The sequence below is a fragment of the Rhinopithecus roxellana genome, chromosome 2 (assembly GCF_007565055.1).
Source record: "Rhinopithecus roxellana isolate Shanxi Qingling chromosome 2, ASM756505v1, whole genome shotgun sequence".
In the NCBI taxonomy this organism is placed as follows: Eukaryota; Metazoa; Chordata; class Mammalia; order Primates; family Cercopithecidae; genus Rhinopithecus; species Rhinopithecus roxellana.
The window spans coordinates 58,053,745-58,079,412 of NC_044550.1; the positions used below are offsets into that span (position 1 = coordinate 58,053,745).

General features: G+C 33.9%; 1 protein-coding gene across 5 annotated transcripts in view; it reads right to left on the reverse strand.

Moving 5' to 3' along the window:
- Window positions 1–25,668, reverse strand: part of FBXW7 (F-box and WD repeat domain containing 7) — a 217,173-nt gene that overhangs the window by 20,095 nt on the left and 171,410 nt on the right. For 4 of the 5 annotated variants that reach the window (XM_010382870.2, XM_010382869.2, XM_030916497.1 and 1 more), the window contains 2 exons: window positions 9,217–9,299; window positions 6,136–6,277 (listed from right to left, as the gene is read on the reverse strand). In XM_010382870.2, the coding sequence (XP_010381172.1) occupies window positions 6,136–6,277; window positions 9,217–9,299 (225 nt within the window). Of the gene's footprint in view, window positions 1–6,135; window positions 6,278–9,216; window positions 9,300–11,636; window positions 12,021–25,668 lie in introns of those variants that run through there. The other variant, XM_010382874.2, reaches the window with a different exon arrangement.

A 25,668-nucleotide genomic window follows, 5' to 3' on the forward strand; every position in this document is an offset into this window, starting at 1 on the left:
CTCCAGCCTGGAGTCCTTCCTGAACTTCAGACCTGTATATGTTGTTGCTTTTTAAACATCTATTTTTGGATATGTAATTGAAACTTAACATGTCTATGATCTTTCCCTCCAAATCTGTACTTCTACAGTCTTCCTCATTTCAGTAAAATAAACTCTATTTTACCAGTTACTCAGGCCAAGAAGTCTTTGGTCATTCCTGACTCCTCCCTCTCTTTTACCATCAGACGGTTATGATCCAAATGAACTCATAGCCTTAAACTTTAAAATATATCCACAATCTGACTATTACTACACTGGATTGAGCTACCAGTATGTCTCACCTACATTATTCCTATAACTCCCTAAGTGGTCTTCCAGTTTTCTACCTTTGGCTCTTCGTTCTACTATCCACACTGTACTCGGTGCTACTGTTAAAGTCTTAAACCTTCTTAAAACCTTCTAATGGCTTTCCATTTCACCCAAAGTAGAAATCAGTCTTTAGGGTGGCCTACAACATACTAATTTCCCATTACTTTTCCTCTTATTTACTCTGCTCTGCCATACACACTCTTTCTCTGCTGTAAACACTCCAGGCACACTCAGTTTCACAACATCTTTCCTTGCTGTTTCTTGGAACATTGTTTCCCTAGATACTCACATGCCTTGCTTCCTTATTTCCTTCCCTGAGCAACCTTTCTAAAATTGTAACCAGTTCCAAACCCATCCACCTTATCCCCTTCTGACTAGAATGCAGGTTTCATGAAAAAGGGTTTTTTGTCTGTTTTTTTCACTATTGCATACCACACCTAAGTAGGGCCTCGCACAGAAAAGGTACTTAATAAGTATTTATTGAATAAATAAATGAGTCCCAAAAGAATCAGGAAATGCTATCTCTAGATTAATGCTGTCATCTCAATTTTATCTCTAGAGAGTGTTTCTATTCTTTATATTTGATGGTAGCACTAGGACTTGCTTGCTGATTCTGGCTCCAAGAGTGGTTTCAAATTTTGTATATATACAATTAAGCACAAGGGACATATACACTTACATGAAACCCTTGCAGCTAATGACTACGTGTGTGTATATGAAATAACCTACAACAACAATTAACGAAGAATAGTTGAGAGAGAACTGAATTGGGGATCAGGAAATAATTTTAGGAGATAACTGTCATTATAATTAGGTTACAGTTTAACCTCTTCAGGCCTTGGTTTATCTGCAAAAGCGAAGTGTTGGATAACTCTTTTAATTATTATTTTACTGCTACTTGAGAAGTGGTTATCTCGGAAAAGAGGGAAAAAAAAAAAGTACTTCCTTTGGCCTTTCATGGTAGTCTTGTTGGAACATATTGAAGGGCAGAGGAAAAACATCCCAGGTTCAGAAGTAAATTTTAATTTGAGGACAAAATTGCAAATGCAAATTTGAAAATTCCCCATGGAAGTGGTGTTTTATTTCAGGTAAATTAGAGCATAGAGGTAGTAGAGAAGAGTAGAAAGAGCACTAAACTGCAATCAAGAGCCTGGGCTTCACCAGGAGACTCACTGTAGAATCACATGGAAGTCTCTTAATGAGTCTGAGTCTCAGAGAACCCACCTACACAGCGAGAGGCTTGGTCCAGGCCAGTGGTTCCCAAATGCCGATCAAGGACAGCAAGAATTACTGAGTTCTAAGACCCAACAGCAGAGAATCTGATTCAGTGGCTGAAGACATTTTATTTTTTAAACAAACAGTTCATCCAGTGTTGATGTAGATGATTCAAAGCAGCACTTGTGAACCACTGGTCTGGATGATCTTTAGTGTCCCAATTAGATAGACTGTTTTATAATCTTGGGTAGTACTGCACCTGAATTTCATGTGGTAAAGAATTCACTTCTCTAGCACCTCTAGCACATGGTTATCCAGGCGGTTTGAACAGTTCCAGGATTCGAGTAACTTATCTCCCATTCTACTGTGGGCCAGTTTTAATTGTTAAGTTTAACTTAATGCCAAAATCTGACTCAAAGAATATGATTCAGGTTTTACTTTCTGAAGAAACCAAGAATGAGTCTTTTCCTACTTTTATACAAAAGTCATTAATATATTAAAAACAGACATCACATTTTCCCTTAGTCTTCTCTAGCTCTAATACATGACTTTCTTCAAGTTGTTCACACAAAACAAGGTTTTTAAATCACTGTGTCCCAAGTACAATTTCAAAGTAATAATAAATTCAATTTTTGGCACCATCCTGTGGGTTTTAATCTTTCGTTGAGTAGCAAATAAGATGTAAATAAACGAGGTTTGAGAACATGTACAGTTTCTAAGTGTTCCCATGAAACCTAACTAAATCTTTCAATGGAGAAGTTTTTTCTCCATGTTTAATATCAAAACACATGTATTTTATACTTATCATTTTAAAATATTTTTAGTATAACATCTTTTCAAAGTAAATAAATAGCTTATTTCAAATATGCTTTAATTAAAATAATGCAAAGCTCATGACATCTGTGTAAGGTTAAAGTTCTTCCATATCACTTTATCTTTGATCCTCACACCAACACTGTGAAACTAGTGTTAATGGTCCCTTTTTAGATGAAGAAAATTTCTGAGGTCCACTAAGATTATTTCTTGACCAAGGGAAGAAACTAACATTTGTTGAGTCTCTAATATATTTCCAAGTATAACTTTAAGCAGATGTACATGTTTTCTCCCCTTTGACAACTTTTTAATGTTATGTGTTTTATAGAGTGTGAAAATAAAGGGAAGAATGGTTATATATTAATGAAGTTATTGTTTTTGAGAGACAATGTCAAAATTTGAACTAAGAAGTTGTCCTAAGTCATTTGTGCTATTCTCAAGATGCTTCTGAATACAAATTTCAATATAAAATAATGTTCATGTAATTAATTTCTTTACCTAGTCTGAAAATTTTAAGTGAAAAACCATTTATTGGCACCTGAATGATATAAACAAGCCAAACAAATGACCAACTCGCTTCCCTAAATTAATCTGAAGCATCAATCTGACTGCCATACAAAGTGGATCAATGGCTACTGAAAATTCAAATGGTATAAAATTTCTATTTTTTTTTTTTTGGTTTTTGTCTTTAATTTGCACTTCTATTTTCCAGTGGCATTCTGTTTCAGTCCTCTTTTATGCAAAATGGAATATCATTTGTTCATACTCAATTTATAAACAGAGTACAGACTACTCTGTCAGAACTGATGGAGCTGGACCAAAACAATGCTGTATCACTGCCTTAGGAGCAATAGCAGAACAGTAAGGGGACAAGCTCTCCCATATTGCTTATTATGCAACAGAAAAGTCATCATGAAATGCCCCCAAAGCATATTTGTAGAAATCATGCCAGTTTAATTATCCCTCAACTATCTCACATAGGTCAACTCATGACTTCCCCACTTTATTATGAAATTATATCTCTACAAGTTAGACATTAAAGCACTGTAAGCCTTTAGGCAAGTGAATCATTTCTAGTTACTCTGGGACCAGCCCTGAAAATAAAGGGCAGTGTACAACAATGAGGCCTTGGGTGTGTCAGAGACAGACATGGTACTCAAAAGATGAAGGTCCTTATCTACCCGTCTAGTTGACCTTTTGTTGCTACAGATTTCTTTGCTACAGAATATTTATCTGAAAAAATAAAATAAAATAAAATACTATACCTGCAGGGGTAATTCCACATGCTATTCCTGTTAACTAAGAACAAGTTTTTTTCACTGTACCTACTTCTTTCACAGGACCAAAAGCTAGTCTAACATTCTTTAGCTTATTGAATAAAGTTTTTTTTTTTTTAATATGAACATTTCTGAAATTGGAATGCATCTAAAAAAATCTATGGTGTCTCAGATTTGATGAAATTCAGTATATGGTAACATTTGGACATTTCATTTAACAAGCATGAACTAGCTAAACAAGCAAACGGTGTACAATGAACTCTCTAAAATATCCTGACTAAAATAAAGCTGAAATGCCTCTTCCTATGGATCAATATTAGAGAGTCCCCTTAAAATTGCGAAATATCCCAGATAGTAAGCAAAGAATATTCAGGTATTCCAAAACGTTGGAAAAAATGAGCCCTACCACAGAAAAAGTAAATCTTACTCTGAACTTCCTTCTGATGAGAAATAAGCCTTTTCATATAAAATAAGCATTTTGGAGGTTTTCTACAGTGATGATAAAACTATTGCTAATAGTGTAATTTTCAATTATGTTAGTATTTTCTTATAAAAATATTAAATCAGTGAAATCATGTGATATGAAATCAGAATGACATATGCTGTTCATACTATATGCATGTGCTAGCATGGCAACACACAACCATATTCCTACCTCTTTGGCTTAATCAGAGATGATAAAAATATTTAAATTTTTTTTAAGGCTATGTAAGTGTCCGAGTTTTATTTTCACCTCTTATTGATGGATAGATTTCCTTTTAAAAGGATGGAACAAAATTAAAAATTCAGAATTCTGAGGGTATGCATAGGAAAAAATAAAAATGAATTAACATTTTACAAACCATCATGAACCAGAGGCAAAATAACTCAGGGGTGTGGGGTAGGAATAATCCTTGGGGAAAAGGTAAGTTTAATCAACAAATGACTATGAAAATGAAAACTTAAAAAAATTCTTTGTAATTGCAGTGGCTTATAACATTTTAACAACAATAAAATATAATTTTCATTCCTCTAACCCAGATTCTTTAGTACCATTGACATTCTGGGCTGGATAATTATTCTTTGGCATGGAGATCATCCTTTATATTGCCTCTACTTACTAGATACCAGCAGTGTCCTGTGCCCCCATCCCCTCAGTTACAAAAATAAAAAACGTCTTGAGACACTTTTGTCTCAACCAGGGGAAAAACTAATCCCTGTTGAGAGCAAGGCTCAAATCTTTCAGTTACCAACCAAAAAAAGGTTATCCTAGTTTTTCAGAAATCACCTGAAGGGTAGAAAATAATTTTAAAAATCCATTTAAAAGCAATAGTGCTCCAAGTTACTTTTCTAGCTACAGAAGAAAAAAATACATTTATCTCATATTCATCTAGGTATTTAAAATATTAGGGTTTACAAAGTGAACACTTTAAAAATCTGAAACACTAAAAGTCAAATAAAGTATCATCTTTATCAACCATTATTCCCTTATGCATTGATTAAATACCTAACCATTCATGCAGCCAGAGGTAGGTAGTATATTCATTTTACATTAGTATGGAGGCTAATATCATATCTTTACTTTATTTATATTATTTATTTACAACAAATAACTGAGTGAATACTTAATCCTTGCCATGTATTTTGCTAAACACTTGATTTATATGCATTATCTTACTGGAAGAGGAGATAAATCAATGTAATATCACTATCTTAGGTTATAAAATTCATAATATTCAGGGTTTGGTTGTAACCAATCTTCCCTGTAAATGTCCAAAGAATATAAATACAATTAAAATATAGTAATCGGGATTCAAGTACGGTAAGCCATATACAAGCATGGCACTGAAGAAAAGAAGCTGTATTAACTCTAGCTAGCATGGTTCTTAAATTACTCTTAAATGCCTAACTTACAAGCAATGCAGTTTAGAAAACTAGACAACCCAGAAATTCAAACAAAGGGGAAGAGGAAGGTCGGTCTTATTATTTAAAAAGCAATTTAAAAAAATGTCAGTGCACAGTTACACAAGTAAGTATTGGACTTCCTCAATTATGACACTCAAAAATTGAGTTCCCTTGTTTTTAATAGCATTTTAAAATTGAAATACATATCACATAACATTCACCATTTTAAAGTGTATACTTCAGTGCTTCCCTATATTCACTCTGCTGTGCAACCATCGCCACTATCCAATTCCAGAACATTCCATCACCCAAAAGGAAAATCTGTACCTATTGGCAGTTAGTCCTTCTCCTCCCCCCATTGCCAGGCAACCATTAATCTACTTTCTGTCTCTGTGGATTTGCCTATTCTGGATATTTTATATAAAGAGAATCAACATGTGGTCTTTCGTGTTTGGCTTCTTTCACTTGGCAGAATGATTTCAAGGTTCATCCATAGTATAGCATGTAAAAGTGCTTCCTTCTATTTTTATGGATGATTAATCCCTTATTTTGCAGCCATTAAGTGAAGCATTTCAAGTACTATGTTCAGATATGTCACCTGAAACATTTTCAGCCATTCCTGGAGGCCTGTAGGTGGCTGGACAGATGTAATTCGGCGTCGTTGTTGCCCTTGGCCATTGGCTGCTCTGAGGTCCCCAAAAGTTGTTGGTGTTGCTGAACATGGTACAAGCCCAGTGGTACTACAAAAAAAAAAAAAAAAAAAAAGGAGAGAAAGGAAAAAAGGAAAAAAACAAGAGTGAAAGCAAAAATAGATGCTTATTAATAATAGATTCTAGTACAAAGAATGATGATCTGGCATATTTCAATCATCAATTCAATTAATTACATTTCTTCCCAGAGATCACAGGTAAACAAAACCTATTTGCGGTTCTTACAGTAAGTTTCCTCCCTCCTACGTAACACCTGTTATTATTGCAGAAATGCTAATTGCAACCAAATAACAGAATCTCCATGACAAAACTGCAAGTTGTTAATATATACAAATAATGATAAAATATTTCCTTAGAACATACAAGTCCCACTTCTCCTATGACTGGTCTTCAGTGACATAAGTAAAAGTTTAAATTTTCTTTATACAAAGGGTTGTGATACTTTATTAATGCTTTAAAAAACTCATACATAGAAATACTATGTTCAAATGTTTTGAATTTCAAGAATCACATTATTCCTTAAGTTTGCCCCAGATGCCTTCAAAATTGTCTATAATATTTCTAATTTTTTATTGCTATTTATAAAGCTTGGTCTGAATAGTTGACAGGACTCAGTCTTGATTAGAAATACATTTATTCAAAACAGGCATTAAGAACTTATATACAAAAAACTAAATAAGATCATCTAAACATTTTTATACAGTAATTTAAATTTTGAGATTTAACTGTCTCAAACTTGAAATTCAATTCTGCCACCAGTAAAATCAGGATGACTAGATGATCTCTCTAAAATTGTCTAACTACCCTAAAAATGATCAATTAATAGCAGAAAGAATATAGATATATAACTATATTATGAATGTATTAGTTTCCTTTCTAATTTCTGCATGTAATTAAACTAAACTCACGGTAAATATTGGGTATCCATTTTAAAGACCTTGGAAAAAAAGCAGCAGGAAGGTCTGTTTTAATGAAATTATATTTGAAAAGAAATTCTCACTCAATTCATTGAGCTATGTTGATTATTTTAAATTCAAAGAACACTTACAAATTGCATCATAATAGTTAACAATCAAACTCTGATAAATTACTAATGAAACAACTCCTCCAGCTTTTTTTCTATCCAGCGTTATTTTGTTAAAAAAATGTATCTCAATCACCAGATTTTACAGAAGAGTCTTCTTATCTACCCCCTTTAAATCCTCTAATAGTATAAATTAAAGACAATCTTTAACAGTCAACAATTAAATCTATCTTTCAAATTCAAAGGTAAGTTCTATTTTCTTTTTCTCCAAAATAGGATGTGTTTATAACAAATTTTTGATGGAAAAATCATAGTTTTATTAGCAAATGTCAAAAATACGACAAAATATCAAATATATATTTTCCTAACCAAGAGTCTCCAAAAAAACATGGAAATAAAAATGCTGTTTGGTCTAATTTTGCTTTAATAAAATTATGTATTAACAAGCTAAAAATAAAACCTGTGCCTTTTCAGTTGCTTTGTCAATATAAAAAGTGAGCAACAAAAAACAAATTTTACTAAAATGTGCTCCGTAATAAACATTCAGCACTCATTTATTCTAAGTCGCCTTAAAAACAAGTGAACAATGTAATACCTTTGTCCTGGTATCAGCCATATTAATCGAAGACTGATACATTTAAAAAATAGCATTAACAGTTTAATATTAAATGCAAATTTCTCATCCAAGAAATATTTTATCATGACTAGAAGGGAAAAGCAAAATGAAGTGAATAGTTTCACTTGTCTCTCTATCCCTCCACACCCTCTGGTGGAAGTGCCAAAACACAGTAAAACTGTCAAAAGGCAAAGACTAACAGGAAGGGGGACAGTTAATATAAAAAAAATCACAAAGAAAACCAGCTCCTGAATAAGAGATAGCTTCATTTTTCTCTTCTGTATTATCTCTTCACTTTTTGAATGTAAGACTATTCCAATTATTATGATTTTCAAATTTCATAAAAGAGCATTTGAAAGAAATTATTTTTACAGCTGAAATAAAAACAAGCTATTTTTCTGTAAGAGACACAATCTGTAATAATGTTCAATAAAAAATTGCATCTGAGCAATGTTAATTGTATTGCATCTTATAGAATAAAAATAACTAAATCGAAATATTTTGAGAGAAAGGAAGAAATGTCATAACCATAAAGTTCTTGTGGTTTCTACTGTTAAGTTTTAATCACTTATTTTAAAAACTGGCAATTATACAAATAATTCTGTTTTAAAGACCAAAAAAAGCTCTAAGATACTTCTGTCATTTAAATTTTAAAATACGACATTCCAAGTGACATTCAAAGCCACTTTTAATTGGCTGGGTAACAGACATTGTGCTTAAGTTAGCCTAATTAGTGTGAGAGTGGGAAAAGTTTTATACTGATGTAAAATTCAAAAATGATGGGGACTGAAATAGAAAAAGATTACAATTATATTTAGTTGTTATGGAAACTATTCTACTGGTATGGAAATGTATGTGTTAAAAACTTAAGGCCTACCAAGCCCATAAAAGAAAATTTCTAACATATTAATTTCATGAAATAAGATTTAGTTAGTAGTTGTTTTATTTCACTGCTAATAAACGTATCTTCAAATTTCCATACATAAATGTCTACCCTAGAACAGCTGTTGCTATAGTAACAAGACACAGGGGCTCATATTCATATTTTATGGTTTACTTTTTAGAATTCCTTAAAAATTGTAATTTTAAATTTTTGATAATTTCTGCTTATGTCATACTTCAAATGTATTAGTAATAAACCATAAACTAAGGTGGTATTCCTCTTATTTAAAATGATATAGTTCTCAATTTCCAGTAATCTCAAAATGTGTTAAACAGTCAACCGTACTAGTAACATTATTATTCTACAAGAATAAACTAAAACACTTTCAGAATCAACTCTAAAAAACGGAGAATCACGACATAATCAATCATTATATTTAATATTACCTTGTATATTCTGAGACTTTGCATGGTTTCTTTCCCAAAGAAAAAGAGCGGACCTCAGAACCATGGTCCAACTTTCTTTTCATCTATAAGGTAAAACAAACAAGATATGTTTTTTAAAAATTGTCTAAATCTTGAGACAGCATGGTTAATATTTTAAATTCTTAAATTTTCATATGCCTACAACTGTAATTATATATATAAAATAAATGTGTCATAGTTTCTTCTATTTGTTCTACTTTGTTTTCCTCTGAATGGAATGGAAAGGTGAATTTTTCCCCCTAATATTTTATCCAGAACAACAATGTGTGATGATTTGAAAACTGATATTCATTATATATATATATATATATTCCTTGAGGTAATACATCTTTCATGTTTTCCAATTTAATAACCAACATAGGGAAAAATCTCATGTTAATCCCCACAGAAAAGAATCATATTTAACGTGCCTTCCTCGTGAATCTTCATTTTTCTTTAAAAACATGTTTTTAATAAAGATAAACAAAATTCAAAATTGTAAAATCAGAAATAAGTATGAAAGTAACAAACTCAATTTTAAACACTCATACTATTATAAAAGGGTAAAGAGCAGGATAAATAATCTTGAATACTGATAAAGCATAAAGCAATAAATATGGGCAATAAGGACAGTTTTAAAAAGTAAATCAATAATAAGAGAAATCTGGAAACAGTATAATAACGCTGAGGGAAAAAGTCGTCAGTTGATATATATACAGAATATAGCTCTATTGACAGATACTCAGGACAAAATATTCTAACTTGAAAAGCAACAACAGAAAGGTTTTAAAAGAATCAGTTATGCCTCTCTATAAAGTGTATCCAAAATCTACATTTTAAGGTGTTTCATTATGCCATGCTATACTATATTCAGAATTGTATCTTGTCAACATCAATATTGAAATATTCTTATATGACTATATGTATATTTTAAAACGAGAAAATAAAATCTAATCAGATTCAACTTTTTCCATTTCAACAACCCCTTTTTAAGATTTGTGTCCACTAATTAATCACTGTATTACTGCAAGTTATAGGAGGAAAAACACTCCAGAGTGATAGCGAGCTATCCTCATGTTTATAAGGAGGTAAAAATCCTTGCTTTGCAGCAGCCTTATTTTCCTACCTCTTGCCTTACATGGGAACATCACAACATAGCATGATACAATATAAATACTGAAGAGACTAAAAATGTTTTAGAGCCACACTGAATAATAAAGACCATGTTTTTGTCATCACGAAGAGTTTTCTAAAATACCGGGATGATTTTACGAACTAGGGGCTAGAGGTGAGGGTACAACAAGCTCATCTACAATTTATACCTTAGTTCATGACATACCTACTGGAAAGAAATGGAATTGGTCTGGCTGGTTTCTTCCCTTCAGAAGTTTCTGTAGTGATTACATTGTTTTAAAGTGATTCCTCTCAGAAACCATTATTTTCTTTCTCCAAATAATTTTATTAAAAAGCAAACATAAATATAAAAGCTGAAGTATATAGGTAGCCACGTGTTTCCATGTGTATAATTTATAGATACACATATATACACATACATGCAAATGAATCCATCAGGAAGGTCAGTCAGTACAGACTATGTTACAATCTAGTTTTCTGATAACTTCCTCAAATTCTTATCTTCATAATTAGGAGAAAGTTTGATATTTATTCTAATTAAGTTTGTAATACTGGTTTTCAGAACTTCCCAGGATACCTTGTAAAAAACATTGGTGCAAATACGATTTGCCACTAAAAGCAAACTTTATTTCCATCTTAGAAATCCTTCAATGAATAAACATGCCCAAAATGTGTATCAAGGAAACCACTGAGAAAGGATTTTATTTTCAAAATATTTTATAAAGGAAAGCACTTTCTGTATGACTATAGAAGTCTTTTAAATACTGTTCTGTTTACTGAAAATACTGACTTCAGAACCAAAAATTAATTCTGCAATTTTTGAGGGGTATGGAAAGTAAACATGATCTCTTTAAATATAAATCCCAAATAGTCTCAAGACTCTATACTTTTAAAGAGTCAACTAATGAAAAAATAAAAACTATATATAAGGTATAGAAAAATTGAAGGCAAAAGGTTTACTAAAAGCCAACTAAGGATAGAGTATTTCCAGGTCAGCATTTAACGGAGCCACATTTCTAAAGTCTGAATATATTTTTAGTGAAAAATTCTCAGATTAAAATATACATTTAATCTTAAATTTAAAGCTTTTTCCAGCTCACAGTTTTTCCATTATTTGCTTACATTCATGATATAAAACAGAATACCAGACATCCAGCCACCCACCAAAATTAGAGGATACTGCAGCCATCTCTGATGATACAGATTTTCCTTCTCAGGCAGGCATAGACACACAATCACACAGCATAGGAAGAAAACAGATTACTTACTTTGTAAAAAATCATTTTTAATGTGCCGTAGAAACCCATATTTTCTGTATTTTTCCCCTTCAGTGATTCTGTGCCCCCGTGTGTCCGGCTGCTTGGCAGTCTCTGACAATATAAACCTTTTTCAGGTAGGTATGTCACAGATTCTAATGTGGACATGCTCAGGCACGTCAGAAAAGGAAGATTAGGGAGCAGAACCGGCAACAAAACTCCACAGTAAAGGCAAATGCAGCTCAGTATCAAACCGCTTCTCGGGACACACATACATACATGCAGCTTGACTGAGAAGAACTCGAGGGAATAATGAGAGAGAACGGAGAAGATTATTGGAGGAGACTATGCCCTGTCAAAGCCTTGACTGAACAGATTCCTCCCTCAGCAGCAGAGGGATCAGATTACATCTTCCCTTGAACACAGAATGGTGCAGTCCAGGATTCAGCAATGCAGACTGCACATCAATTATACGGTGATCCGCTCCAGGGAACCCGTAAGCACACAACGCACTGAACAGAGGGAGGATGTGGGCAGCAAATGAGACCGCCCCCACACGACAGCCCCCTCTCCCCTTTCAAACTTTCAGGAGGTTATTTTTGTATTTTGTAAAACCTGCATTTTTAAAGAGTTTTAAATAGCAAGGAACATTTCCACAAATAAATCTTTTCAGAAACATTTTGAAAATAGGATATATTTTCATATGGTCCCCCTCAACAGAGGCAAAGCATGCTATTTTCACTAACTGTCATCCTACCGTAGTCCTGGCACAGACTAATCAGATTTTTCAAGTAGCTTGGATGGTACAAAACAGGCAATCCCAAAGAGAGAAATTAATAATTCTTTGGGGTTGACGACAATAAAGTAAACTGGTTTGGAGCCGATAGCATTTGCAGAAATTATGTAATCTAACTTACATTTCAACCTGCATATTTTGGTATTGATTTAATAAAAACATCCCCTATGCTTTTCCAATTCAATCCTTTAAAACATAGTAATTTTCAGGAAAATGGCCACACGCTTCATCAATTCTTACTAAACATGAGAATATCTTTTTAAGATTAACAAACTAGTACTACCTAAGTGTGTAAAGTTTGGCCAAAAGGCTATTTTCTCCCCAAAAGAGCAAACACTGGGCTTGCTGGAGAGGCTTACTTTTATTTGCTAATTTAATCTGGAGTAAACAGGAGGCACTGGACTTCTGTCTCCAAAATTATTTTGATAATCTATATTGCTTATCATTAAAAAGGCATTTTACATAATAAAGGTGCCAAAGTTTGCCAGAAGGCAACATTTTTCCTGGAATGACTTCTACACAAATCTAGATATTTCACCTTGCAACTTCCTTCACAACTAGCTTCAGGGACAATTATAAGATTCCTTGAACTAGAAAAGCCCATTATTAAGGGTCTAGTTAATTTACTCCTACCCTCCCCATTAGTGTTCTTTATTACAAGTAAATTGTGTGCCTATAGTTACCACTATTCGAAGCAAGTTTCTCCAGAAAAACAAAACAACCATTTGGACTTACTAATATTTTAATACTCTCTGCTATGGTGGTAAATGGCTTTCTTTAGTAAAATGGTTCTAAATACTGCATAAAGTAGTATCATAATTTTAAAAACAAAAATGTTTACCTTTATAACTAAGACATTATGTCAATGCAACATCTTTTACTTTAAAATATAAATGAAAGTAAGATAACGTAAAATTTTATGAAGATGTACATCTTGAGTCTTCTAGAAATTATATTCTACTGTCTACTTATCTTTTAAAAAAAAATCTCCTACCTGGCTCTTAAACTAATTCTTACCCTCAGGAACAATATGTATATGTATTCAGTAGAAGTTAGTTATCTAAATAATCTTACTTCGAAGGGAAGCAAAAAAACCAAAAAATCTAATTGTTAGGAATGGACCCATAAACCCTTTTGTTAGAAGTTCTGAGGACTCAAGATTTAGGAAAGGGGGAAAAAAGGTGATTTTCCTCAATGTTCTGGACTATCAGAACACCTAAAATTTCATTCAGAATTTGTCAGGGGTAACAAGCTTTTCATAAGACAGGTGTAATACTAGTGCTATAATAGTATATACTTTGGCTTCAACTGAAATCATGCCCTATTTCTAGTTGAACTAACTTTTTCAAGTTAAGTCTACTCAGTTAAGAAGAGGCCAACTTTAAAGAAGTAGGGGATACTGTCTCAAAACCTAAAGAAATACCTCTTAACTTTGTATATTCAAAGGACATGCTCCCATGATTATATGGCTCCTACTTAGGGCTGTGAGTTACAGGAAAACCTGTTCCCCACAAATATTGTTTATATGGGGGTACTGTCCTGTAGATTCATGTTTTATTACCAGGTTTGTATGCTTCAAACATCAAAATGATATACAAAAAAGTCTACACTGAGAAGTCCTTCTACTACCACATATCCTCCATCTACCATGGTTCCCACTTGGGAAAGATTTTTATTAATTTGTTTATCCTTTAAGTGAGAAATGCATATGTTTATAAGTACTAATGAAGACCTTGTCTTCCCAAGTATTTAAACAATTCTCCCTAATATCTTATGATGTTAATTTAAACTGTGAAGAACTTGTCAAGCAAAGCTAGTCAACCGAGCCTCTAACTGAATTTCAAATTAACAGAATAAAAATGACTTTCAACATTCTCTGATGTACTATCAAGGAAAACTGTGATCTATTATATTACTGTCATCAGAATCTATATATGAACAAAGCAAATAAAATCATTCTCGCATTTCTATTTATACCACTCTTGGCTAAAATATAGTTTGAAACTTTATTCAGATTTAAGTTTTTAGTAACATAATATTTAAAAATCTTTGTTGGTTTGTGTCTGTATTTATCTTATCTCTGTGACAAGAAACATTTTAAACTTTAGATTAGTCTATTATCTCTGTTAAATAAGTTTCTTTTAAGTATTTTATGCCTTATACTAAAATATTAAGTAGTAAGTTCACTGGGAAGAAGGTCAACCAAGTAACTAAGAAACCAAATAGCTAAGTTAGTCAACCAAACAGCTAAGAAAATGGTTATGTTTGTCATCTGTATTTTTAGAATTACTATTTCACTATATTAAATATGTTTTCATTACAATAAAGTAAATTTTCATGTAATTTCAGCTAGGCAATCATTTCTCCCATTCTACAAAAAATTAATTCTTGTGTTGACTGACAACCTAGAAGCATTATTGAAATTCCATTAGCAAAGGGAATGACCAAGAATAAGGTCCTGGAATAAAATCCATCTGCTAACTCAGACCCAATGCTCATCTCATCACAACTCCACTGTGCTAGGTGTAGAAGTGGAACTAGTGTGCTAGCATAGAAGTCAGCAGTAACGAGGAAAAAAAGCAGCACAAACATATGATGATGTCTTTGCCTCTGGGGAATGATGCCATAGAATCATTAACCTGTGAGCTCCTACTACAGAAATGGCTGTCTCTGAGCAAATAATTGGGATGACTTAAGTTTTTAGAAGGGCCATTGTGGTTGTGAGCAGAAACAAAAAATAATGTACATACAGTGAGAAAAATATAAGTGAATCATGTATCTTCAGAGAAATACTTATCTTTGTACATAATGTCAACATAAAGGATGAAGTAGTTAATAGAGTACTTTACCTCACCTTGACTCTCAAGAGTTCATTATTTCCATCTTATATATAGTTCTTCTATTAATGCAGTTATTATAGTTCATTGTCATTATTTTTATACATCTTTCTCCCCTATCTCCTCCCTAAAGATTCACATCTTATTCAACTTTATTTCTAGGGCATCCAGAAAATGACACAAAACAAATAACTAATATTTTTGAATTGGCCATACAAGCAAATATCAGAAACCACAGCATTATTTTTCTAAAGCATAAACATATATTACAATCGGTATTAAAAAGCTTAACTCAACTAAAAAGTTTATAATTAGTGGAAAATACTATGAATACTATTAGTTCTTTTCATTACCTTGCTAAGATTTAAAAATACACTTCCATTTTATAAGAGTAGGAGAACGTGTTTATATTCCTGTCAGTGATTTTATTATTATCATGACAACACTGTACTCTGGAAAGGACTAGGAAACCACCACAGTTAGCTGTCTTGCCCTAAGCACAGAATTTAGATTACAGACAGTTCAAAATTACAGACAGTTCAAAATTTCAACATCAATGAAAGGAACGCCAACCATGTTGAGACTGCAATACTTTTTGAAATTTCACTAACTCACTGTCATTAACTTTCTGGGATGTGAGTGCTTATTAAAAGGTTTGCTTATTAAAACTGGCAAGCTAATAAACCTGTTCTATTACAGATATCAACTGAAATAGCATATATGCCCAGCATTTACATTTTCAATAACACAAATAGGTGGCAGTATTGACCAATAAGCAATTTTCCACATTTATTCATTCAGTAAGCATTTGTTTAGCACCTACTTTGTGTTGGGCACAGAATATTATATACGGTAATTAAGACTTTGTTCTTACTCCATTGGAAATGTAGTCAATTAACACAAGAGCATAGTGTAATGTAATATACACAAACATCTGACTGTTAGAACTCATACTGAAATTAGTTCTAAAAAATTTTTGAGAACATGTAAAATAAAACAAGATAAGCCAGCTTTAGTTCAAAACTACCATCTAAGTAAACAAATACTATGACACTAGTGCCTTAGAAAACAATCCCAAACACTAAATATTGTAATAGATAATCTTACTTAAACTTACTTTTTGAGGGGAAGAGGATGTTTACAGTAATATATATAATCTCAACCTCTGTAAATCAAGCTGCAAATCAAAATATTATAGCTGACTGCTTTTAAATAAATTTTAATGTAAGTATAATTACAGAAGTAGTACTTTTTTTTTTTTTTTTTTTAAAGACAGAGTCTTACTTGGTTGCCCAGGCTAGAGTGCAGTGGTGCAATCTCGGCTCATCGCAACCTCCACTTCCTGGGTTCAAGAGATTCTGACTCACCCTCCCGAGTAGCTGGGATTACAGTTGTGTGCCACCACGCTCCACTAATTTTTCTGTTTTTTAGTAGAGATGGGGTTTCACCATGTTGGCCAGGCTAGTCTCGAACTCCTGGCTTCAAATAATCCGCCCGCCTCAGCCTCCCAAGGTGCTGGGATTACAGGGGTACGCCACTGTGCCTGGCCAGAAGTTTTAAATCTTGAAGTGTAAGCTATTTAAAACTCTCCTCACAAAGATGCAGCCTCTGATGATCTGACACAAATCAACTGCAGTATTAGTTCAAACAGTGAAAGTTTTTTCATTCCTTCAGATTGGGTCACATTAGTCATCTGATGGACACGTGCACAAATGTATTTATCTACAAATATATAAATAAACATACATACATAATTTGTACCCAATAATGCAAGTTAAGAGTTCTATTTATGCCAGCCACAGAATAATATGGGGGTTTTACTCGTTCCTCTAAAATGTATATTGTTACACAGCTGTCAGACTAATACTAAGTCAACATCCTCTACTTTTTCATAGACACTCAGCATCAGTGCAATAATTTGACAACAAAGTTAGCAAGTCACTGTGGAGTTTACTGATTTATCCAGAAAGCAATGAATCTTTCATGCTTAAAATCCAAAATAAACTACCAATAAGCATTTGGAATTCATAAGTTTCCTCTTAAAATTTCATTGTGAATTTCTGATAGTAATACTTTCAGTAAAGGAAGACAGATATCATGGAAAAAAAGTAAAGTAAGTGTGACTTCAAGAAAAATGAAATCACAAATATGACCCAGGAAAGAATTTAGCATGGAGAAAGAATGAAATCAAATTTCCCTCAATAAGGCCTAAACCCTATTCACTCTTCTGCTTTCTTTACACAAATCCGTATTTATTGCTGCTGTTTGTGATTTTCAAATATATTTGCCTGACTTGAGAAGAATTTTCCAAAGGTGTTGTATATTAATCTTGTACTCATTTCAAGAACTGTTTAAAATTCTGGGATTAATTTCCTAAATTAGTGATTAGTCATGATAAAAAATTTTGAGAAGAGAGTTGAAGACTAAAAAAAAGGTATAGCTACTGAATCAGCAAAAAACATTAAAAGCAGGAAGCCATAGAGTGATTTTGGATGTCATCTAATTCCTCTTTGTTTGTGGAATGAACACAAGCAATGGAACCAGAGAAACCTGGATTTAAGCACAAGTTTTGCCACTACCGCAGTGTAATGTCAGGTGCTTGACCTTTATGAGTTTCGGTTTTCTCTTTTCATAAAACAGTAGTGATAAGCACCTACCTTACCCACCTAAACTACAGAGTCACTGTGAGGACACAGAAAATGCCTAGCACATAAGAGATACCCTAGAAATGGTAGGTGTATTTAACAGGTAAGAAAAGTAGGTACAGAATTAAGTGTCTTGCTCAGGCTTATTATATAGCTAGCTGTATTTAGAACCTTGGTCTCTGGTCCGAAGATCAATAATTCTTACTGATTTCCATTAGATATGTGGTAGCTCAAGTTAAGCTAAAACACGAGACATTGCTAAAGAAGAAAAAAGTGTTACATTTTGCAAATAAGCATGTTTGTAAACTGCAACTATATTTGATTATTCAGTTTATTGAATAATCATTTTAGGTCCATATAACTATGCTTCTACTACATCTGGGAAATCTGAGGCAAAGGCCTGGTGACGGGGGAAAGGTACAGAAACTGAGAGAAAATTTTAGGTTAAAAACAATCAATTAAGAAATAAGTCACCTCCTATGTCCCAATATCTGTGAAATGCTACCAAGGGCAAACAAAAACATTATAATTACCTTCCTCCCACAAGATACTTAAAATCCAGGTGACAAGATAAGAAACGAGCCTGGGTATGGTGGCTCACACCTGTAATCCCAGAGCTTTGGGAGGCTGAGGCAGGAGGATCATTTGAGGCTACAAGTTCAAGACCAGCCTGGGCAATACAGCAAGACCCCATTTCTACAAATAATGAAAAAAAATTACCTGGGCATGGTGATGTGCACCTGTAGCCCTAGCTACTCAAGAGGCTGGGGCAGGACGATCATTTGAGCCCTGAAGTTTGAGGTTGCAGTGAGCTATGATTACAGCACTCTACTCCAGCCTGGATGATAAGGCAAGACTCTGTCTCAAAAACAAACAAAAACTACCAAAAACAAAACAAAACAACAACAAAAACCACAAAAACAGGTGAGGCAGGAGAATCGCTTGAACCCGGAAGGTGGAGGTTGCAGTGAGCTGAAATCATGCCATTGCACTCCAGCCTGGGCAAAAACAGCAAAACTCCGTCTCAAAAAACAAAAAAACCCCACAAAGACAAGAAACAAATAGAAAGCAATACTGGACTACATATCAATTGCCAAATTGGGTGGAGTGGGTCAGAAAATGGAGAAGTTATTTAAATAGTCTGAGAGTTCATAAATGACATGGTCTTGCTTCTGTGTTTAAAAAACGGAAGTTTGGTAACTGTTGAGAGGGAAGAAGGAAATTATCACCTGTGGACCTGAGATGTAAATGGAAATAAGACTATTATTAACTTGCAGGATTAATAGCATCTATTAGACTTCTAGTCACTGGTCTTACAAGGTTCATTAGGGGATAACCCATGTGATGCTATTTCTCCTAATTGAAACATTTAATACTAGAGTTAAAATGTTATTTAACTTATTGTTAAATTTCTTCAAAATACTTCCTGTCATGACTCATCATTCCATTTTAGGGCATTATGTGTCTTTCTGCACTAGAAGAACTTTACTGTGTGAGTGGGAAGACTGTTGATTTTTATTTGAGTTACAAACACTGACAAACAAGGCGACTTTCTGTTTGAGCAGGCATTCACACTAGAAATCATACATACAAGCAAGTTGTGCTCCTGAATATATGGGGTAGGGAAATAGTGTAGAAAACATTCATTGAAACTGTATATTCCCAGAAAAAGTTCATGAAAAAACAATCCAAAAAGTTACTCGGGGCAATAGGTGAGTACACAACTCACCGATTCTTGCCAACATGTGGCCTATTCAAAAAGGCTCATCCTTTTTTATGGCTGCATAATATTCCATGGTGTATATGTGCCACATTTTCTTAATCCAGTCTGTCACAGATGGACATTTGGGTTGATTCCAAGTCTTTGCTATTGTGAATAGTGCCGCAATAAACATACGTGTGCATGTGTCTTTATAGCAGCATGATTTATAATCCTTTGGGTATATACCCAGTAGTGGGATGGCTGGGTCTTTAATCAATTCTTTGCTTTTATGTAGCTTGCTTACTCTTTAAGTATTCAAGTGTTTGACATGGCTGTCAAGTGAATAGGGAAGAACATAGTAACCAGGTGCCCACTACATTTTAAAAAGAGGATTCTATTCATTTTTAAAACATTAATTTACATTTTAAAACAATTCCTATATACATATATATACTTCAACAAATTGCATTATTTGCTTTAAAAAAAAAAATCAAGAATTCTATGACTAGCAAATACTTACATGATTCCCTACCTATTTAGGAGATTCCAAAAGACTTTGAGGTTCAGTAAATATTTTCAAGACAACTTAACTTGAAAAGGTATCTAATGTATATTTATGTGCAGTGAACTGTAAGACTGATAGAAGCACTCTGCTATCTTCTCAACATTCTTCTCATAGAAATATTTTATTTATAGATTTACTTTCTTAAAATTCATTTAGCACATGATTTAAAAAATATTTACCTCTAAACACTTGAGACCTCTAAATGTTTGAAAACTAACTTTTGCCAGGCATGGTGGCTCACGCCTGTAATCTCAGCATTCTGGGAGGCCGAGGAGGGTGGATCACTTGAGGTCAGGAGTTTGAGACCATCCTGGCCAACACAGTGAAACCCCGACTCTACTAAAAATACAAAACTTAGCCGGGTATGGTGGTGCGCACCTGTAATCCCAGCTACTCGGGAGGCTGAGGCAGGAGAATTGCTTGAACTCGGGAGGTGGAGGTTGCAGTGAGCCGAGATCGCACCACTGCAATCTAGCCTGGGCGACAGAGCTAGACTCCATCTCAAAAAAAAAAAACAGAACTGAACAGAAAAAAAGAAAAAAGAAAAAAAAGAAAAGGACAAGAAAAGAAAAAAGAAAGTTTGTCACATTTAATACATGATTCTAAAAACTCCTTTATGTGGAATGAATATCGTTAGTTTCCCACCAGTTGCATGAAGGCAGAGTATGTAATGATGGAATGATGACTACTAAACAAATATGAATTATAACTAAAATTAAGAACTGCTCTGGATCGGAACAAGTGTATATAGCTGTGGTCTGTTAAGAACTGTGACATGGTAAATTGAGACCACTTTTTAAAGCTAAATCTTAGGTTTCTTAAAATCTAAGTTTACGACTCAATGTATGTTCTTAATTATACAATATGAAAAAATCCTATGAGGAATAGTCTAAATCTACCAAAAGAATATAAATTCAAAGCTAGGAAAAGGATGCTGAACTTTAGTGCAATCTTAAAATTCCAATATCTTTTAGTTCATGAGATAAAGACGCACACATTCCTTTCTTCATTTTAAACCTTTGCTTTAAAGTTATTCCATCAACAGACAACACAGCATATTAAAAAAGAACTTAGGGCCGGGTGCAGTGGCTCATGCCTATAACCCCAGCACTTTGGGAGGCCAAGGCATGCAGATCACAGGGTCAGGAGTTCAAGATCGGCCTGGCCAAGATGGTAAAACCCCATCTCTACTAAAAATACAAAAAAAATTAGCCAGGCATGGTGGTGGGCGCCTGTAATCTCAGCTACTTGGGAGGCTGAGGCAGAGAACTGCTCAAACCCAGGAGGCAGAAGATGCAGTGAGCCGAGATCGTGCCACTGCACTGCAGCCTGGACGACAGAGCAAAGCTCCATCTCAAAAAAAAAAAAAAAAAAAAAAAAACAACTTGGAATAGTTTTCAAGAGAAGTTAAATGAAGACATGTTAATCATCACGATCACAACATAAACAGCAAAGATTAAAATTAAGTGGTATTTTCTAAGATATTTTTAGTCACCTGACTTTTATTAAACCATTGCAATAAACAGATTTTGTTAGACTAAGATGTAATTTACCCCCACCAATCCATTTATTTCAAACACTTTAACTTTGTGAGATTCACAATGTCTGTGTATTACATATAGTAGCACAGAAAAAGCTAGTGACTGAGAGCAATTCATGTGAGCCTCTAACTCCAAATTCCATTATATTATCAATCTCATCCAAATGAATCCTGAGTCATATAATGATTCTCCATTTTCTAAACAATAAAACAAGAGGAAGAAAAAATTAAGCAGTGATTCAAATGTTATATTTTTAGATCTAGATCTACCACATTTTAGAAATATTTGTCCAGGGTTACTAAAAGCCAAGCACTAAGCAAAAAAGATGCAAAATTGAGCAAGATGTAGTATCTATCCTGAAAGCACTCCCAACTCAGGAGGGAAGGACAGGCAAGTCAATAAAAAATGACAAATCCATTTGACTAATAAGTGAAACTGCTTAATTTGTAGGAAAATATGTACAACTAGAAAGAGGAAGAGATAATATTTTCAAGAAATGCACATGGCAATATTTTAAACCAAATGTACAAAGCAAAAATAAACACTAGATTTTAAACTGACCTGAATGCTCTTTCAGTGCCCACTATCAAAGATGCTGCAAACTTTTTTCCAGTTTGTATAAGCAACTCCTTTTCAAAAAGATGTTTTCTTAAGAATACAATGTATACAGGGAAGGAAACTCACTATATGTCAGGCACTGTTCCTAGGTGTTTTTCTTACATTAACTCAACGAAACAGGTTAACAACTTTCTGCAGAAGGTACTATTATTGTCTCTATTTTACAGATGAGGAAAGAGGCACACAGTTTTAAGTGACCCCAAGGTCACTTAAGGTAGATGGGATTTGAACCTAAGGAAGTCTTGGTCTTCAGTTTACAAAAAAATGAAAATAGAGTTCTCTATATACAAAGCAAGAAATACTGGCAGTTTAAATATCTCTAAGATGTTTTCTTAGCTATTTCAGTATGCAAATGTGATGCGCATATGAAATCCACACTAGAGCCACTGCAGACTCGCAGAAAGAAGAGACAGACTATGCAGCTAATTGTGTACTGTGATACACTTTATTATGGGAATTCACCAGGAGCAGCTTGACGACAAGTTAATACACTACTGCCAGTGGCTCCACTTGGTTAAGAACTGCTCTCATAATCTGTGACATTATAGTGAGGCCAGGCAGTCATCAGTGGACATACTGGAAGAAACACAAGACATGGGTTTTACTTCCTTTTCCCAAACCCTCTCAGGACTTCTGTATCTTACTCTCCTTCTCATGTCCTATGCTTTATTTTCCTAAAATATGAAATAATGAAACAGAGCTGAAAACACAAATATCAAAGGATCTTCAATGGACTGTGCTTTCAAGAAAGCTACTAGGTTTTTTCCTCCTTACCAAAATGATTTGAACCCTATGGAAAACTGACAAAAGTTATGTATCATAACATTTACAAAAGAAACTGCTTCAAATGCTCTTTGTTGATTACTCCAACCCAAATACACTTAACAAGGGACTATGACTTCGTCATTGAAAATTCTTTTAGTACACAGCCTTAAAATACTTGACTTACTGAGTAGTAACATATTCACAGGATTTTCCATCTGAATATATAGAGCACATGCTTTTCAATATGTGGCTATTGTTTGGGCCCTGTTTCTTAACTTCATTACATAAGGCCTTTTTAAGAGCCAATCCATCTTTAATAATTGTCCATTTGATCCATGTGTGGTTATCATTCCTAGCAGTGAACATCTGTAATGATACATATGTATCTCTGTGATTCTATCCTACACTTTATTGTCTCAAGTATCTCTACAATTATATTCTACCTAGGATACATAATTATAACAAATGCAGATATATATGGTTATTTTAGTCTGTCACAGACACTCTCAATATAATAGTCACTTAGTTGCCTAACATAAGCTAAACTAAGTCTTGTATCTGTCTCCTGGCTGGAGTTCACAGCATAGTGGGCAAGATAATGAGACAAAACAAAGCAAAACTGCAACTATGGTAAATGCTGCAGTGTTCAAAGAATGTTAAGAATGTTAAGGTTTTTCACTTAGTATGTGGGTTTATTCTCTGAATGAATGACTGAGCTAGGTTTGGGGCAGGGAGGGGTAACCACCTATAGCTAGAGGTATTATGGCAAGTGTAAGATGAGGCTGAAGAAGTAGACAAGGGGCAGATTACCTAAGACATCAAAGGATTTTGGGTTTTACCATAAGAGTAATGAAAAGCTAATGCTGGATATTAGTTAAGAAAAATACATAATCAGATATATTTCTTGAAAAAAATCATTCAGAGTATAATGTTGAAAATAGAATAGCAGTGATTTGAGAGTAGATGTGGAGAGACTGTGTGAGGAAGTTATTCCACAAGACCAGGCAAGAGATAATGGTGGCTTTGATTAGCTAGGGTAGAAACAGAGATGCATAGGAGTGGGCAGTTAAGAGACATTTAGGACATCAAACTGATAGGATGACCCACACAAATGGGTCATGCATGGCAAGTAAAAAAGAGGAAGGTATCAAAGCTAACACCTATTTTCTCACTTGTGCAACTAGTGAGAAAGTTAGTAGGTTATTTTTGTTTTCTGGGGACCAGGGGTGAGGAGGATCTTGAGATATCTTGGAGATAACCAGGTATCCAAATCTCATGCTCCAACTGGTTCTGGCCCAGAAGAAAGGTCTGGGTTGGAGATGAAAATATGTGAATTATCTGTATATAGACTATCTCTGATTTCCCAGTGCTTGAAGCCAACACCTTGTTACACTGTGAGCACATTAAATATGTGTCTATCTTCTCCAACAGACTGTAAGTTCCACGAGGGCAGTATTTTGATTCTGTTTTGATTCTTGTTGTATCTCAGCTCCTCACATAGTTTCTGCATAGAGTAGGGTACCGATAAAAAATACTTATATGAGATAATTAGCAACTTAAGACATACTCTGATCAACAGTGGCAGAACTACAGAAATAACAGAAAATCGTTAATTTTCAACACAATTTTAAAAACACAATTTTCTTATTTTCTAAATAAGAAATGATGTAGGTGAACAATACATTTTACAGGTTTCTCATTTTATAATTACATTGTATATTGTTTATAATACTTAATATATTTCCCCCCTCACGGAAAAGTCATAAAAGTATTTCTAGATATTTATCAGTTATACAGTCCAAATACAAATTAAATTGGAAGAAAATAAGTTTGATGTGCAATAAAAATGCAACTTTACAGTTTAGGACTTCTGTACCTTTAAAATGCCCAACAGAATCTAAACTTTCACTATTAAAAGGAATACACAGTTTTAGTAATGCTTGTTAAAGTACACCACTTCCCACAGATCTCATTAAAATCATTTTATTTATTCATAGTTATTAACTTCACAGGCAATATTTTGTACCTCCATTTTACTGACAAGAAATCTGAAGCATGAGTTTCTGAGTTACCAAAAGTGTTGTAACTTATACTCGCTTTAAAAACTAAATGCAAATCAAAACCACAATGAGATACCATCTCACACCAGTTAGAATGGCGATCATTAAAACGTCAGGAAACAACAGGTGCTGCAGAGGATGTGGAGAAACAGGAATGCTTTTACACTGTTGGTGGGAGTGTAAACAAGTTCAACCATTTTGGAAGACAGTGTGGCGATTCCTCAAGGATCTAGTACTAGAAATACCATTTGACCCAGCAATCTCATTACTGGGTATATACCCAATGGATTATAAATCATGCTACAATAAAGACACATACACACGTATGTTTACTGCGGCACTATTCACAATAGCAAAGACTTGGAACCAACCCAAATGTCCATCAATGATAGACTGGATTAAGAAAATGCGGCAAATGTACACCATGGAATACTACGCAGCCATAAAAAGGATGAGTTCATGTCCTTTGAAGGGACATGGATGAAGCTGGAAACCGTCATTCTGAGCAAACTATC